An 18,491-nucleotide genomic window follows, 5' to 3' on the forward strand; every position below is an offset into this window, starting at 1 on the left:
ACTAAATAAGCGACCTATTTTTTCCCCTACGCGTTCGTTGTGTGGGTTGATTAAAACCCGCACACATACACACACACAAAACCGTAGATTTACCCAGGGGGTTTTATCGTTTTAGATGCCATGGTCCCAAATATGACCATCCTTGTGCGAGGGACCCCATCCTAAAATTGAAAACGCATCTATATTTTCCATATTTCACGTATAAAGACCAAATTTATAAAAAAAAAATAATAATAATAATATTGTAAATATATTTAAATATATTATTTATTAATTGTTTATTTATTTAATCTTATTTCTATAATTAATTAATTTATTTATTTTTTACACTGTTTTTCCCTAAACTTTTCCATGGACCCCCAGCGCTCCTTTGCAGTCCCCTGGGGGTCTGGACCCCATATTAAAAACCTCCGGATTAACCAATACTAAAATGCAACTAACAGCGATAGCCTTACAAAATATGTAATGTATCCAACCTGCTCAATTATGGTAACAATAAATGAATAAATATCTCGGCCATGCACACACACACACACCTAATGGAAAACACATTAATGCACCAATGTGGCTGGAATAGCACATGAAATCCCAAAAAACGTGGGTGCATTGTGGAAATAAGCCCTGTTGGAGCTCTTAAGTATCAACAGCAGAGGTCATTACAGCCCCTAAAACCTTTATCTAGAATTCGGTACATGGACAGCCCTTATTCATCTGTGCAGGCAAAGCTCAAAGACAATATACGCGTAATAAGCGGACATGGCAACATTAGAGCGGACTCAACACATTCGCAGAGGTAACGTTCAGAAAGAACAAATACGAGCAGGTGTGACATTGCAGAATGCTGATAATAAATGATACATAATGATTTACTGGACTTCATGTGCAGTAGGTTAATGTTTTGGTGCACACTAAATCGGTCACATTTCTCCAGGTGCTTTCCTTGTGCTTCCAAGAGTCATAGTGGTTTGTACTTTTACATAATAAACAGTTTTGTAAGATAATTTAAAGAGCAAAATAATAATAAATAAATAAAAACACGTAATTTTACTCACCCCAATGGTGTTTTAAACATGACTTTCTTTCATGACTGACTGAGATTGACCGCCTGCAGAATGACAGCCTCAGTCACAATTGCATATGCAATCCCATGCAATGAAAGTAAATGCTGACTTTTATCTGGCTAATTTTCCTTCTTTCATTTTTTTTTTATTTTTTTATTTTTTCCTGAAGAAGAAAAAAAAATTGTCTTAACTTTGGGTTTGAAACGACATAAAAAGGGTTAAATTATGACAGAATGAGGACTTTTTTAAACAAAGAATCTATTTTTGATTTGTATTACAGATCGTTATATTATGCAAAAAATCAACAAAAAACATCATACTCATTATCACCACCTTCAAAATAACATAATAAAGACAACGTCATGTTTTATTAGTTTCTGATTGGCTGCTGCGGAGGTGGGCGGAGTCATCCAGGGAAAAAAACGGAAGTGTGATTGTTTTGGTCAAACTACGTGAGCAGAGGAGGAGGAATGGAGGCGAAGCCAGAGAGTTACAAGGTGAGTAGCGACAGTGTTTGTCAGTAACCTAAATATAAGTTTAGGTCGACGATGTCATATTTGACATGACATAACACAAAACTATATAACGTTATACATTTGTACCTTTTTATGTGTTTAATGTCTCCTGAAATGACTGTTTTTCCATAGCTGGAGCTAGTTAGTTAGCGATAGCCCAAGCAGATGACTGACATGTCGTTCAAGCCTGATGGTTTAGTCACTGTCATGTCTTTATGATGGACTGACATTTCAAACACCACAGTCACCCGTTGGGTAACACCTCCAGCAAGGAGGTTTTTACTGAACGGCGTCACTGGTCAAACCAGTTACCTGGAGAGCTTTGGTCGTAACGTAATGAAGAAGTATTAAAGATTATAGAAAACTAGCAACTAAAGATTGACATTAGCGCTTCCTCCATGTGATTATCTGTTGCTAATCTAACTTCTGAAATGTATTGTTTGTAAGATCGATTATTAATCTATCGTGGTATATCAGGAAATGTCTACTATAGTATTAAAGCCACAATTATCTTATTGTTGGGTTATTAGAGCAAAACAAACATTTAAACTCATTTTATCTATTTAATGCTGTTGATATGATCCAAACTGAAGGATAATCATTATATATTGACATCTGTAGTTTTGTTGACATTTGGTCCTGTAGTAAAAGTGTGATGTATTATGTAATTCATCAGCTGATCTTTGAGAAGGAGGGTGTTTACCTCCACACCAATGCCAAAAGAAGCAATCAGGACACAACCATCCCCGGCTTCATCCGGATAGTTGAGCGAGTATGATCAACACACTATCAGGATTAACATATTTTATTATTACACACTTTGATGTGCTTATATGATAAGTATTCTGTCTATTAACACCATTTGTAAAATGACATTTAAACTCTTTCAGGATGGAGAGCCGGCAATGGAGTGGAGCCCTGTTGAGGAGGATGTGAGAAATGCTCCTGCTGTCTTCTACGCCAAAAAGGTTGGTTAGAGAATGACTTGAGTAGAGGACGGAGCACTCAGTTTGCTCTTCAGAGTCACAGGTCACTTGTCACACGTTCATTTGAAATCAAACTTAGCATGTTCAAAGAAAAAACTTATTTTGGGAAATTTGTAAATTGTCCTACTGAAGGTATCTGCACTCATACAATAAAACCATACATCTCTATAAAAATTCTTTGGCAAGTCATGACATGCCCAACTCAATCTGAGCAGCTGAGACCTTAGCCATCTTCAAGAAATGGCTAAAAACACACCTCTTTCATTTACATGACACTTCAACACTAGCACTCTCTATTCTATTTCTATTTTATCTACTTGTTTTCTTTTTGTTTTGGATTTTTTTATTTTTTGGAAAGAAAGGAATTCTCTTTTTTAGCATTTAATCAAGTGACAGTAAAAAGTTTTATAGTGTTACAAAAGTTTTCAATTTCAAATATATCTTTTTCTATCCATCAAAGAATCCTTAAAAATGTGTCACAGAGTCCACAAAAATATTGATAATTGATCATAAGAAATTATTCTTTAGCACCAAATCAGTATATCAGAATGATTTCTGAAGGATCATGCGACACTGAAGCTTGGAGTAACGACTGCTGAAAATTCAGCTATGCTATCACATGAATAAATTACATTTTAAAATGTATTAAAATAGAACATACTTGCAATATTACTGTTAACTGTGTTTTTGAGTAAATAAATGCAGCCTTGTTGAGAGCAAGACAATTCAAAACATTAAAAATCTTACCAACTCCAAAATTTGAAAGGTATCCTGTCTCCTAAACTTCTGTTCCTCTCTTATATTCTGTTTCCTGTAAGGATGGGGAAGGAGGGGAAGAGGAAACTAAGTTTGACCCAGGCTATGAGCCAGACTGGGCCGTCATCAGTACAGTCAAGCAGGAAAGACGGCAAGAGCATCCACCAGTCAGAGAAACAGGTACTGCGCCAAACTGGTGCTTCTTAGATGAAGTGCGCTTGCATTTACATACTGTACATGCTCACGTACGTTTATGTCTTTTGGCAGGTCAGTGGGGCTCGTTCTCCCTGCCCCTTTCAGAGCTGTACTCTCTCCGGAGGGCTCGCTTTTCTCTGGGCAGGAACTTCTTGGTGATGACCACTAGAGGGGGCGATCCTCTCCCTCCCCTGCACTTCCATCGAGGGGGCACTAGAGAGCTGCTAAAAGCCATGCAGCGTTACATCAGACTGGCCCCGTGAGTGGCATACTAATTTATCTTAATTTAATTTATTCAACCAACCCTTTTGCATTTCAGTACCTATCTATTTGCATACTCATGTGACACATTCTGCTGTAAGGTCTCCCATGGATGGTAGGCTCTTCCTGGCATACCCACATGATTCTGGGGCCCTGTCGCAGTCATTTGATGAGCTGCATCTCTTTGATGATACCAGTGCAGATCTAGTGTCTGTAAGTTATATATGTTGTGTTTTAATGTGATTAAAGCCATAAACAAGGGCCTGTAATGACATGCCATCTGATTGGTCATATCTACAGAGGTTCATTCAGGACCCTTATGCAACCACGTTTGGGGGATTCTCCAAAGTGACTAACTTCTTCCGGGGAGCACTTAGACATCCAGAGTCGCCCCTCGGTAACCGCTCACCCCAGGACGCCCATTTCCCACACTCAGCTGATGAGGAGCCAGGCTTTGAGCTCATTACCTGCGTGAGTTACATAGAGTCCTGGCTGTTTGTGTATAAATGCTGATTGTGCATGAACCTAAAAAGAGATTGTGTATTCCACCAGGGGGCAGAGCTCGGCCCCAGACCGGAGGTCAAAAGAGGAAAGCCTTTGGATAACTGGGATCAGTTTTTGGATCCAGAGGGCCGTGTCACTGATCCACAGAAAGTCAAGGAGCTGGTGTTTAGAGGGGTTCGTCTATGTTTCAGTGATATTTTCCTAATCCTGTTTACATGCCACAAACCAATGACGTTTCCATTGATTCAAATCTTTCCTGCTTTTTCTAGGGCATTGTTCCATCTCTGCGGAAGGAGGTGTGGAAGTTCTTACTGGGGTTCTACCCGTGGAACAGCACAGCCAAAGAGAGAGAGGACATCCTTCAGGGCAAAACGTAAGCTAAACACATTTTGTTTCAACACAAACCACAAAGGTGTCAAAAGTTATATAATTCAATTCAAGTTAATTTGTATAGCACTTTTTACGATACAAATTGTTGCAAAGCAGCTTTACAAGAAATTAAGTTTCTACGATATATTTATATAGTGTACTTGTTCCTCAATCCAGTTAACCATTTGCAGCTGTTGTGGTTTCCTGTGTCATATTTCTTCAGTATTCAGTATATCTCTTTAGACCTAAGCTTATAGCACTGTTGTCAAAAAGTTTGGGGTCAGTAAAAAAATTGTAAATGTTTTTTTTTAAGAACTCTCTTATGCTCATCGAGACTACATTTATTTGACCAAAAATGCAGTAAAAACAGTAATATTGTGAAATATTATGACCATTTAAAATAACTGTTTTCTATTGTAATATATTTTTAAATGTAATTTATTTCTGTGATTGCAAAGCTGAATTTTCAGCATCATTACTCCAGTCTTCAGTGTCACATGATCCTTCAGAAATTATTCTAATATGCTGATTTGCTGCTCAAGAAAACATTTTTAGTGGTATCGATGTTGAAAACAGTTGTGCTACATAATATGTTTGTGGAAACAGTGAAACCTTTTTAGGAAAAAAATAACAGAATTTATTTGAAATGATTTTTGGTAACATTCTATCTGTCTGTCACTTTTGGTTAATTTAATTTAATGCATCTTTGCTGAATAAAAGCTTACTGACCTCAAACTTTGAATGATAACAGCAATTATACTTACATTTCTAAGTTCTAATCTACCACATATGACTACTTAATTCATATACATAAACCTGAATGATAAGGCCAATAATGTGTCTACGCCTGCCTCTTTCCTTTCTAAAACCCCTGATTGTCAGCGTAAATTATTCTTTTATTTTTTGTGCTCTTTACATTTGTTATTTTTATCTTCAGGGATGAGTATTTCAGGATGAAGGTTCAGTGGAAATCAGTTAGTGAAGAGCAGGAGATGAGGAACTCTCTCTTCCGAGGATACCGTAGCCTCATAGGTACGTTTAGCTGTGTCATAAGATCCTACAGCAAGTGTTAACAGTCACTTTCTACATCTGATTTGCTCCTGCTCTTTGATTGGACAGAACGGGATGTGAATCGAACAGACAGACACAATTCCTTCTTTTCTGGTAATGAGAACCCAGGACTTACGCTGCTCCATGACGTACTGATGACATACTGCATGTATAACTTCGATCTCGGTATGTGCATTTCCCTCGTGTCATTTTAATTCCAGCTACTGACCACTAGAGGATGCTGTTATCTCTCTTATCGCTCTCTCTATCTCTCTCTCACTTTGCTGTTTAGGTTATGTCCAGGGGATGAGTGATCTTCTGTCTCCTCTCCTCTTTGTTACCCAGAATGAGGTGGAGTCCTTCTGGTGTTTGACGGCTTTATGGATTTAGTGGTCAGTAAACACACTTGTTTTCTGATTGTGTTATTCAATCGATGCATTAGCTCTGGATATAAAGCCTTTATCTGTCTTTAGCACCAAAACTTTGAAGAGTCTCAAGAGGCCATGAAACAGCAGCTGCTTCAGCTCAGCCTCCTACTGAGAGCACTTGATCCAGAGCTGTGTGACTACCTGGGTAAACACAGACACACGTTCTCTATAAATTTCTACCTTCTATGTGTGTTTTTTTTCCTTCTATTGGCTAATGCACAGTGGCACAGTTGGTATACATTTTTTTTTCGTTTGTTTTTTTTCTCTCTTAGACTCTCAGGACAGTGGTTCACTTTGTTTCTGTTTCCGTTGGTTGCTGATTTGGTTTAAGAGAGAATTCTCTTTTGAAGACATTTTGAATCTTTGGGAGGTAAGAGGGAGGTTATTTGTTTTATTTTCTAAAACTTTCATCATCATGTTTATAATTCATTTCAATTCAATTCATATATTTTAGCAAAATATGCTGCCTCAAACACGCATACGGCATGTGAACTTACAGTAGTTTTCTGTTATATTCTGTAGTTTAAATAACTTAAAACAATATGCAATCTGCTATCAGTATATTTTCATACACAAAAGTAGCACAGAAGGTTTGATTCTTAATATTGATTTACTATTTTCATTTATTAAATATTAATATTACTCTCTCTTCTCATCAGTGTTATTTTTGTATTATTTATAAGGTTTAAAGTAACTTTATTTTCTTGTTTTTATTTGAATTTTATTTTATATGCAAGCAATTTTGTGCTCGTCATTTTTATTAGTTTTAGATTTTTAATATTTCTATTTAGATTTAATTTTTTTTTATCTCAGTTTCAGTCTCAGTAGTTTTAGTACTTCCAACTAATTTTATTTCAGTTAGATGCCATTGGCAACTTTTCTAATTAAGTTTAAGTTTTTCATCTACTATTTATATTTGATTTATTTATTTATTTCATTTAAAGAAAATGATTTTAGTAGTTTTATTGAACAGTAACAACGCTACCAATGTTTTGCAGGTTCTGTGGACCCGTCTGCCTTGTGAAAACTTCCACTTACTTATGGCCAGCTCCATTCTTGAGTCACAAAAAGAGGAGCTGATTGGTTCAAATCATGATTTTAACTCTATACTGAAGGTAAGCATACAATTGTTTAAGCCCATGAAAATAAAGGTGCTGGTCATATAATTAGAATATCTTCAAAAAGTTGATTTATTTCACTAATTCCATTCAAAAAGTGAAACTTGTATATTATATTCATTCATTACACACAGACTGATATATTTCAAATGTTTATTTCTTTTAATTTTGATGATTAGAGCTTACAGCTCATGAAAGTCAAAAATCAGTATCTCAAAATATTAGAATATTACTTGAGACCAATACAAAGAAAGGATTTATAGAAATCTTGGCCAACTGAAAAGTATAAAAATGAAAAGTATGAGCATGTACAGCACTCAATACTTAGTTGGGGCTCCTTTTGCCTGAATTACTGCAGCAATGCGGTGTGGCATGGAGTCGATCTGTGGCACTGCTCAGGTGTTATGAGAGCCCAGGTTGCTCTGATAGTGGCCTTCAGCTCATCTGCATTGTTGGGTCTGGTGTCTCTCATCTTCCTCTTGACAATACCCCACAGATTCTCTATGGGGTTCAGGTCAGGCGAGTTTGCTGGCCAATCAAGTACAGTAACACTATGGTCATTGAACCAGCTTTTGGTACCTTTGGCACTGTGGGCAGGTGCCAAGTCCTGCTGGAAAATGAAATCAGCATCTCCATAAAGCTTGTCAACAGAAGGAAGCATGAAGTGCGCTAAAATTTCCTGGTAGATGGCTGCGTTGACTGTGGACTTCAGAAAACACAGTGAACCAACACCAGCAGATGACATGGCAGCCCAAACCATCACTGACTGTGGAAACTTCACACTGGACTTCAAGCAACATGGATTCTGTGCCTCTCCACTCTTCCTTCAGACCTTGATTTCCAAATTAAATGTAAAATTTACTTTCATCTGAAAAGAGGACTTTGGACCACTGAGCAACAGTCCAGTTCTTTTTCTCCACAGCCCAGTTAAGATGCTTCTGACGTTGTCTCTGGTTCAGAAGTGGCTTGGTAGCTCTTTTCCTGAAGACGTCTGAGCGTGGTGACTCTTGATGCACTGACTCCAGCTTCAGTTCTCTCCTTGTGAAGCTCTCCCAAGTGTTTGAATCGGCTTTGCTTGACTGTATTCTCAAGCTTGCGGTCATCCCTGTTGCTTGTGCACCTTTTCCTACCCAAATTCTTCCTTCCAGTCAACTTTGCATTTAATATGCTTTGATACAGCACTCTGTAAACAGCCACACCTTTCAGTAATGCCCTTCTGTGACTTACCCTCTTTGTGGAGGGCGTCAATGTTCGTCTTCTGGATCATTGCCAAGTCAGCAGTCTTCCACATTATTGAGGATTCAAAGAACAAGAGATACCCGGAATTTATACTGTAGGGATGGTCATTTATTCAAACTCAAATGTAAATATTCTAATATTTTGAGATACTGATTTTTGACTTTCATGAGCTGTAAGCTTTAATCATCAAAATTAAAAGAAGTAAACATTTGAAATATATCAGTCTGTGTGTAATGAATGAATATAATATACAAGTTTCACTTTTTGAATGGAATTACTGAAATAAATCAACTTTTTGGTGATATATATGACCAGCACCTGTATAATGCAGAACCAGGAGAATGACTTGCACAGTAAGTAAGTCAGTTGATTCTAAGTGTGTGCGTGTGTGTGTGTGTGTGTGTGTGTGTGTGTGATTCCAGCACATTAATGAGCTGACCATGAAGCTGGATCTGCAGTCAATACTCTGTGGAGCAGAGGCTATTTATTTGCAGCTGACAAACTGCAAGGTGAGACGGGACAGATATGACTGCTGATATGCTATGAAAAATAACTGTGGTCATGCATACTACATAATGCTTTCTGACTGCTCTGTTCTCAGGAGCTGTCTTTGAAAGTACAGGAGGTTCTTGGGCTGCATGTCCCGTCCAGCTCATCTGAGGAGAGTACAAACTCAGAGCACACGGAGACAGACACCCTTCTCGCTCAGTCCGAGGCCAGAGGAGCTTCATCCTGCCAGCCGTTTAATGGACAGACACCACAGCGCTCGCCTACATACCCCTAATTCCAGAAGGTGACTGGCAGAAGGGGAACAGATGATTTTAATTTAACCGTAATGATGAATATTCCAAAAAAATAATGATTAACGTGTTTATAAAATATGGTGAATGTAATTCGGAGATTGAAATCTAGATCTGCAGCGACCTAATAAAAATGAGATCAGCTGACTATTTTATACTGTGCTTTCCTAAGAAGGGCCGAGTATTTTCCGCATGCTGTTTAAACTGATGTGTGAATGACTGCGGGCATTGCAGACAGAGTCACTGAAGAGAGGAAACACTTACAGTTTATAGTGTGAGCATTATAGTCGCAGCTCATATTTTATCAGTTACTATTTTATGCATTTATGAGCGGTAGATATCTAATTGTTTGATCCACTATACTCGCAGTACGCAAAACCATGTTATTCATTATGTATTGTATGATAATGTATATTAGTTGTTTTCTCTGCCTTTATGTTGCCTGTCTCCCTCTCTTTACTGTTACACTCAGTAACAGTTAGAAGAAGATGCTGTGCACTACCGTTTTGCATGCAATGTAGCAAGAACTCCTTTTTTTGTTAGTTTTTAAAAGGAAGCTTTTTCATATGGCTAAAGAATAAAACATTGAAATTTAGTCCCTGACATTGAGGTATTGTTCTTTGCCAAATGTCCACTTTATTCTCATTCCTTTCCCACAAAAGGGGTTTTTAAACTTGACAGCCTTGACCCCCAGTACAAAAAGCTTTCTCAGTAACACTTATAAACACTTGGCTTTATATGTGATATACATGTATTATCTGCATTACATGCATATGGACATTCAGATAATACAAGAAAATGTAATGGAAATGTTAACAAGTAAACAAATTAATAAAACACAATGAGGCCATAGATAAACATTTTTATTATTATTAATATCACAATTAACCGATACAAATCTTTCTCTGTAACACTTCAAAATAACTTAAAAATATTAGAATTACCTTATACGTAAATGTTCATTCAGATTTGAGATTTTATTGTAATAAGCGAAAAAACTCATTAATTATTAACACGCTAGATAAATATATACACTTTTATTAAAAATCTTTATTATTATTATTATTATTATCTTAATGCCCTAATATACAGAAAAGCTTTCTCTGTAACACTTTATTATAACTTTGATTTAAAACATTAGCTTTCTGTTATATGTAAATGTTCATTCAGATGATAAACAATGTCTTGGAAATGTTTGTTTTTATTTGAATAAATAAAAAATGATAATGCAAAAGTCAATGTCCTAGATAAATATTTTTTTTATGTATTTAAATTTTGAGTTTTTACCTTCCTCTCTCTTCAGATGAGTGGATAAGTCAGATAAAACCACTTCATCAATTGGAGGATTACAACAGATTAGAAAACCAAAAATCTTAAAAGAAGAATGAACTGAGAGATGAGGACTTATTAGGTCACTTTTATTTTGAATTTATTAGTTTCTTTTTTTATTTAGAAACTGCAAATCCATGTTTTAGTAAAATGACAAATTAATGAACCGGAAAATCTTTTATTTCTACATTTGACATATGTTTTGTTGAACCGTTTAATTTATGTCTGGCACAGAACGGCATGGCTCACCACCAATGCAAACACATTCACGCACTCCATCAGCAGGTGTCTGACTGGGGTTAAAAGATCAGGGTAAATGGGGTCACTGTTGCCCACTGTCCTACCAAATGAGCTGGAAAATGAGGGGTGGAGAACCACGCCTCCTCCTCACTGTCCTGCTCACTGCTCTTTCTGCTGTTCGCCCTCCTCTTTTCTCTGTCTGTCTCTCTCTCTCGCCCTCCCTTCACTTTCCCACTGTGTTTGTTTGAATACAGCTGCAACTTATGAATTTAGCATGGCACTTAAACAGCCCTGCGATCTGCCACCCTTCTTTGTCTTATACACAAACACACACGTTTACTCCTGAGACTCATCTTGTCCCTTTTACGGCCGGCATGACCTCGCTTTACTGGAGAACAGAAAATAAGAAGAGTGTCTCATTCAAACTCAATCTGCTCTGAGTTAAGCTCTAGTTAGTTTTCAAGGGCTGGAGCAGTTCAAGCTGCTCTATGGTGTCTAAGTGAAGTCTCTCTGTGCATTTGAGAACTTCATCGGGTTTTAGAGGGTTATTGTTGTGTGATGAGAGTTATATCGGACATTTTCGCATTGTTCTGTCCTCTTTACTTTACACAAATGGGAGAAAGATGAATATGTTATTCTTTTGCTATTGCTTTTACAAACATCCAGACTTGCAGTTTTCACCTGGTGGTTTATAAATCAATGAAAATAAGTAATATTTAGAAATCCGAATATCATACCCTAGTGAAAAACACACATACTACACTACATATTTATGTGCTTAAAAATACCCTGCAATAGTACCTTTCGTATAATAAATTGGCATACTTTAAGTCTGCTAAAGCTAATTTTGTGCTTAATGCACTTTAAATGTGTGGAAGTAGTGCAGAAGTCCAACTAAAAGACATACTGAAGTATATTTGACTGTGCTAAAGTGGAACTATTGCAAGTTTACTTCAGGGACACTTCAAACATCTTGCATTTAAAGACTGTAAATCTCGAGCGATATTTCAGTAAATATGTTAATAGATTTGAACTAGACTTAGTATGAAATAAATGTTATTTTTATGCTAGGGTAGAGACTTAAGGTTGAGATTATTTGATTTAGGCCAGTTAGCGACCACCTAGCAACCAGTCAGGAGTCAGGACACCCTGGCAACCATCTATAACTTCCTACAGCACCGTGTCAGTCAAAGATGTGTCTTCTCTATAGATCTAAACAATGTCTTGAACTGTTTGCTTATTTGCCAAGACATTAAACAAATTAATTTCTACAATTTAAACTTTTTGAAATACATTTTAACATGCTATTCACATTCAACAGTTTTTTTTTTTTTTACATTCACTCTATGACAACAATTGCTGTGTTTCTGTTTTTATTTCTATTTATTCAAATGTCAAAGATTTTAATACAAATGCAAAAATTTCAAAACTAAATTATCTGAATTATATTCTGTAAATTTGTTACTCTATTTTGCATAACTATTCTATCCACAATCATTTCTTTCTCCATATTCTATAATTCTATTTATGAGAAACATCAAAAACTTAAATTAGTATTTTCTAACCAGACTATTTTTCCCTAACTAATTGTATACATGTATATTAGACTAAACGACGATGAATGTATTTGATGAAAAATGCAGTTAAAATTATAATTATCATATTATTACAATTTAAAGAAACAATTTTATTATCTGGGTTATCAGTCTTCAGTGTCACATGACCCTTCAGAAATCATTCTAATATATTATATGATTACTTAATTATTAACATTGTCATGGTGAAAGTTTTGGTCTTAGTGCTAAAGAAGAAAATAGAATTCACACAAATGTCCTGTGAGTGAATGCACTAAATAATAAATAACAACAACAAAACTGTTACTGTGAAGAAAGGTAGAATCAACTTTGTGTGACTTTTTTTTTTTCTTTTTTTTTCTTTTTTTTACAAAGGCTCAACTTCTGAAATGTTCAGCCACCTGTAGACACACTGACAAATCCAGTCCTGAGGTCTCCACTTAAACGTGTCCCGCTGTGACTGTGAGGGCCATCCAGGAGTCGAGTGCGAGCGTGTGAAGTGTGTGTGAAGTGTGTGTGAAGTGAGTGGGAACAGAAGGCCAGGCACTGGTGTCTGACAGTGATTTGTAAAGAGAGACAATACGGCTCATTGACCTGCCGGCTCCACTGTCTGTTGCACATACCTCACCCAGCCCTCCCATGAGGACCCACCGCTCTTTAAACAGGACACCAGATTGCCACAGGCCCAGGGAGGGGCGGAACGAGTGTGTGCTGTGCGAGCTGGAGAGGCATAATGGGAGACTAGTTGCTTTGACAATGAGATTCCACACAAAACTGGGGGGTGACGGGGTGATTAGGTGGCACGTGAGTAAGTGTGACTTCAGTGCGCCGAAAACAAAAGTTGCACACTCTCCAGCTCTACCCATCAGTCTCAGTCTCGCACTCCTGTATCAGGTTTCAAAAAGCTTTTCCATCTGCTCTGAGCCTGATGTCGTTTCAGACCTGGAAAATCAGGTGTTCTGGGTTATCAGTTTCACTGACGTTTTTGTAGTAACAGCTTTTTGAGGCTTCATTACGTATTCTAGAGAAGACAAAAACTTTGTCTTGTTTAGGATATGCAATGAAGCCTCAAAAGGCTGCTTCTACAAAAACTGCAGTGATAAATACCAATAAATACCAAAATCCAGTGCTAAAAACCGAACACGTTCAATACAATAAAGCATTTAACTAAAAACATTTTTGAGCATTACCTGATATCTGAGAACTGTGAATATGTGCATGTGTTGTTAAATTATTAAAATATTAAATGAAAATCTCAGAGGGTAGTTCAATTAAATATTTAAGGTCACAAAACATGCCTGACAAAACGTTTTGGAATCCCTGTCTTAAAAGGTCAGGTGCTTAGAAAATGTTGATCTTATTGTATTAATATTGAGTTCTGTTTTCTATTCCCTTACTGTCATTTGCAAATTTTAACCCTGTTACCAATGTATAATATAAAATAATATAACAATTAAATTAAATAGACACTATTTAAACAATTTTAAAAGATTTACTATAAGTACTATAGTAACACTAGTAACATGTTTAAATGGTTCAGCTTTGAGTTAATCATTAAAAACAAACTGAAACTGAACACTGAATACCAATTCCATAATTAAGTCTTATGTGAGACCAAAATCACAATTTCCAAGAGATACAAACATTTGATATTTAACTCACTACTTTTTATGCTAGGTTAAAGGGATAGTTCACCCAAAAATGAAAATTGTGTCATTAATTACTCATCCTCATGTCTTTCAAACCCATAAGACCTTCGTTCATCCTCAGAACACAAATGAAGATATTTTTGATGAAATCTGAGAGCTTTCTGACCCTGCATAGACAACAAGGGAACTGACACGTTCAAGACTCAGAAAGGTAGTAAGGACATCGTTAAAATAGTCCATAATATACCCCAGCGACTTGACTGGTTTTGTGGTCCAGGGTCACATATTTATGAAAAGTGCCTTGAGAATGCTTTAAAACCATGACCTTCAACCACTAGCAGGACTTTTCTAGAGTCAAATACATCAAAGTCCATGAATTACTGCATATGCAGTTTTAAATCTTTATTTGATATATAGATGTGTAAATGTAATCGCACCATCTTTATCTGATACCCTTCACTGTCAGCAAACATCCTTGTCTTATTGTTATTCATTCCCATTGTCACAGTGTGGTGATGACCTCTTTCTCTCTCTCTCTCTCTCTCTCTCTCTCTCTCTCTCTCTCTTTTCTTTGCTCACTGACGGTGACAAGCTGTTACTGTGTCCCTCTGGGCGACTCTCGCTCTTGTCTGCGCTCCTCTCTCCTCCCTCTCTCTCTCTCTCCCTCTCTCCACCTGTTGATGCCATTGTTGCACGGCCAGCATTGTGGTGCTTTATTTTTTTACTCCACTCATTTTACACACCCCTCTTTATTCTTCACTTTCTCACTTTCAGCAGTCACCCATTCACTCAGAGGATATATAAGCGGACCGAAGAGAGAAGGCGGCTGAGAACAACGCAAGAAACACACAGACACTCACTCACACATAAACACAAGCACTTTCAAAGGGGCAAGGAAGTTTGCACTAACTCTTCTACTCAGGACCAAGACTTTTGAGACACACTTGGGACAGCTTCAGTATTGGATCACAACTGCTGGTAGGAGTGATGTCTGTGTCTCTGTGGTGTGAGGAGGAAGAGGGCCAGGACAGGACTCAGTCTTCAGTCCGAGCCCCGTGGGACCCCAGCGCCTCCGGACTGAGAGTTATTCAGAGACTTCTGCAGTCAGAGGAAAGATACCTGCCCTCTCCTCTCTACATCTCTCTCATCCAGAGAGAACCACAGCGCAGAGAGGAACTGGCCAAGTGGACCATGGAGGTAGATTTGCATGCTAATAACCAAAATCCAGTGCTAGACATCAAGTATGTTGTTCATGTTTTTAATTTGTATTTGAAGCACTTTTCACAAGTAGGGTATATGCTAAAAGATTTTAGTTTATTTATTTATTTTAAGTTAAAAAAAAAAGTTGAAAAACAAAGATTATTAGTGTTTTACAAAAAAAAAAAAAAGTTTTTCTGCTTCAGAATTTTATATTGATTCAGTATTTTACTTGTTTGTGAAATTTACTAGCATTTTTGAAGAAAAAAAGTGTACCTTTTTTTTCAGTGTAGGGCTTGATACTCTTAATCTAATGAAATCATAAAAAAAAAAATAATAATAATTTTAAGATAAAACAATTAAAGTATAACACTTATACAGTGAAACACTCTGAGAAGCTGACAATGTGGATCATGCACTGTAAAAAGTGAAAGTTGACTTAACTTAAAAAAATTGAGGAAACCCGTTGCCTTAAAATTAAGTACATAATAATAAAAAATAATAAAAAAAAGTTAAATGAACTTGACAATTCAATTCTTATTTTTTTAATTATCATTTACTTAAAAATGTAAAGGCAACGGGTTTCCTCAATTTTTTTAAGTTAAGTCAACTTATCACTTTTTACAGTGTGGAGAAAGATTTGTGGGCTTTATGAAGATCGGTAAACTACTTATAATGGTTTAAAAATATATTTGTAATGAAAATAGGTTGGCACTCCTAGGCTCCAAAAATACAAAAATGTAATAACAGACTGTCACACAGGTGAAGTTTCGAGCACGCATAAAAAGCCATGAAAAAAACTAAAAATAATATTACATTTGAAAGTCTAGTTCTAAATATACAACAACAATAATAATGTCAATAATACCTGTATTTATTACCCTGAAGAAAAATATACTTCACATTTATGTTTATGATTAAAGGGATGGTTCTCCTAAAAAAAAATAGCACAAATTTTAAATAAAGTTTCAAATGTTTTTGTCCATATAATTAAAAAGTCAAAGGGCTTCAAAAGAACATTGGACCTACTGACTTTCATTGTACGGGCAAAAAGACTGAGACATTTTTCTATTAAAGAAAGTCACACAGGTTTAGAAAGGCATGCGTAAATAATGACAGAAGTTTCATTTTTTGAGCGAACTATCCTTTTAAATGTACATTATTTGAGGACTTTAGAACAAAGTTCCACAGTTCATTATACGTTTGCTTTGACTATGAGGTTTTTTGTTGTTGTTGTTGTTGAAATCTTCCTCTTCTGTGTTTTCATAGGTGTGCTGTGAATGTGACTGTGATGAGTCTGTATTTCCCCTGGCTGTCTCCCTGTTGGATCGATATCTGTCGGCCACTCTATCCCTGCCTGTCTCTCCATCCTGTCTAGCTGCAGCTTGCGTTCTGGTGGCCTCAAAACTGACAGAAAGTGACACAGTTAGTGCAGATACGCTCTGTGCGGCAGCAGAGTACGACTTTCTCTCGTCAAACCTGCGGGTGAGTGTTTAAAAAAACAACAATCAATCAAAATTCACTAAAGGCTCAATATTATGGACAGTGCTGTCCAAAAGTCTGAAACATTCAAATAAATCATTAGAAAATAGTGCTGTTTTGCATTTTTCTAATTTAACACTTTTAAGTGAAAAGTTTTGGGACAAAGAGTAATAAAAATGACATATACATATGCATATGGGCAGTATTATTTATATATATATATATATGCTTACTCCAACAGGAAATGGAGCGTGTGGTGCTGGCGACTCTGCGGTGGGATGTGGCAGCAGTGACTCCTCAGGACTTCATCCCACACTTCCTGCGCACTCTCGGGGAACTCAGGGACGGAGACGCGCATACAGGAGACTTTCTCGCCACGCTGCGGCGCCACAGCGATACACTTGTTGCCTTGTGTGTGTGTGACTCGCGCTTTCTGGGAACTCCTCCTTCACTGGTGGCTGCGGCTGCACTGAACTCTGCCCTGAGGGGTTTAAGGGCCAAGAGTGCGGGAGAGCTGAGTGTCATGACCTCTGCCCTGGCCACGCTCTGTCAGACTGATGTGGTGAGCCGAGATTCATCTCAGAGACTATGAGAGAGCTAAACATACAATAATAATAATCATTTTGGTTACACTTTATTTGAAGGTGTCCCTGTTACAGTGTAATTATACATGTAAGTCCTGAGTAATATTAATTAACTGCATGTACTTACTACATGGTTAGGATTAGGGTTTGGGTTAGTTGCATGTAATTATGCATAATTAGTTGTTATTATAATTGTAAGAAGCCTACATGTAACCTGTGTAACAAAGATACCTTAAAGTAAAGTGATACCATTTTTTTTTTTTTGAGAGAGAGAGATAATTATTATTATTATTATTATGACTCTTGCATATCTGTGACTGTTCCTGCTTGTGCCGACAGGCGGTGCTGCAGTGCTGCACTGAGCTGATAGAGGGCGCTCTCAGGGAGAGACTGAGGAACGGAGCACAAGAGGAGAAAGATGGTGATATTGAAGAGGAGAGAGCCAGCACACCCACAGACCTAAGAGAAATAGACTTTTAATACGGGGTTGATTTATGAGTGATATTTATTCTGCGTCTCACTTTTATTTATCAGTAAAACTGATTTAAACACAATGTGACATTTACGTTTTGTCTTATGTAACTTCTGAAGTGATCTAATTTATAATCATTTTTATTTATTTGTTTGAGGGATTACGATTTACTTGTGCCATATTTATTAATTTCTATTGCCATAACTGTAATTGTGATGACTTATGTATTTCAGGTTTGTCCTTTTCGCTTTATGTATTACATTTATACTTTTTATATTATCATATTATTTATTGCGTGCACATTTTTATATTTAATTTATTTTGTTTGTCAGTGTTTCAACCTTTTTGTAATCAGAGTGTTGGATAAAAATGAATATCTATTTTTCGAAGTAATTAAAATAAAGTTTCTATGTTTGCCAACAATGCGTGTCTCTCAAAGTCCATTTATATATAACAACACATGACGAAAGAAAGAAGTGCTGCAAGATTTTCAAAAAACTAAATTTCTCTCAAATTCCGTTAAATCTAGCACAATTAAAATATGAACCGAGAACGAAAGGAAGAAAGAAAGAAACATCATGCAAGATCTAAAACTATATTAATCGGTCTTGGTCCTCGCGCTTTTCCTAGCGTTTAAGTGTCGTGTAAATAATAATAATAATAATAATATTCAGTATAGAAA

The 18,491-nt window shown here is 36.7% G+C and overlaps 2 protein-coding genes across 2 annotated transcripts; both read left to right on the top strand.

Annotated features, from left to right (window-relative positions):
- Positions 1-1,450: 1,450 nt before the first annotated feature.
- On the top strand, positions 1,451-9,877 carry tbc1d17 (TBC1 domain family, member 17). The gene is given in 18 exon segments (XM_058770236.1): positions 1,451-1,558; positions 2,253-2,348; positions 2,467-2,544; positions 3,381-3,498; positions 3,586-3,772; positions 3,876-3,987; positions 4,075-4,245; positions 4,327-4,452; positions 4,548-4,651; positions 5,585-5,679; positions 5,767-5,883; positions 5,990-6,067; positions 6,070-6,089; positions 6,171-6,270; positions 6,398-6,495; positions 7,124-7,240; positions 8,905-8,991; positions 9,084-9,877. Coding segments are annotated over 18 exon segments (1,914 nt in total). The 5' UTR covers positions 1,451-1,531; the 3' UTR covers positions 9,267-9,877.
- ccndx (cyclin Dx) lies at positions 9,262-18,221 on the top strand. The gene is made up of 6 exons (XM_058770238.1): positions 9,262-9,275; positions 12,801-12,946; positions 14,849-15,271; positions 16,541-16,756; positions 16,995-17,315; positions 17,677-18,221. The coding sequence occupies exons 3-6, from the start codon at positions 15,062-15,064 to the stop codon at positions 17,815-17,817; spliced, it is 888 nt and encodes a 295-aa protein (XP_058626221.1). The 5' UTR covers positions 9,262-9,275; positions 12,801-12,946; positions 14,849-15,061; the 3' UTR covers positions 17,818-18,221.
- The last annotated feature ends 270 nt before the right edge of the window (positions 18,222-18,491 follow it).

The sequence above is a fragment of the Onychostoma macrolepis genome, chromosome 03 (genome assembly GCF_012432095.1).
Source record: "Onychostoma macrolepis isolate SWU-2019 chromosome 03, ASM1243209v1, whole genome shotgun sequence".
In the NCBI taxonomy this organism is placed as follows: domain Eukaryota; kingdom Metazoa; phylum Chordata; class Actinopteri; order Cypriniformes; family Cyprinidae; genus Onychostoma; species Onychostoma macrolepis.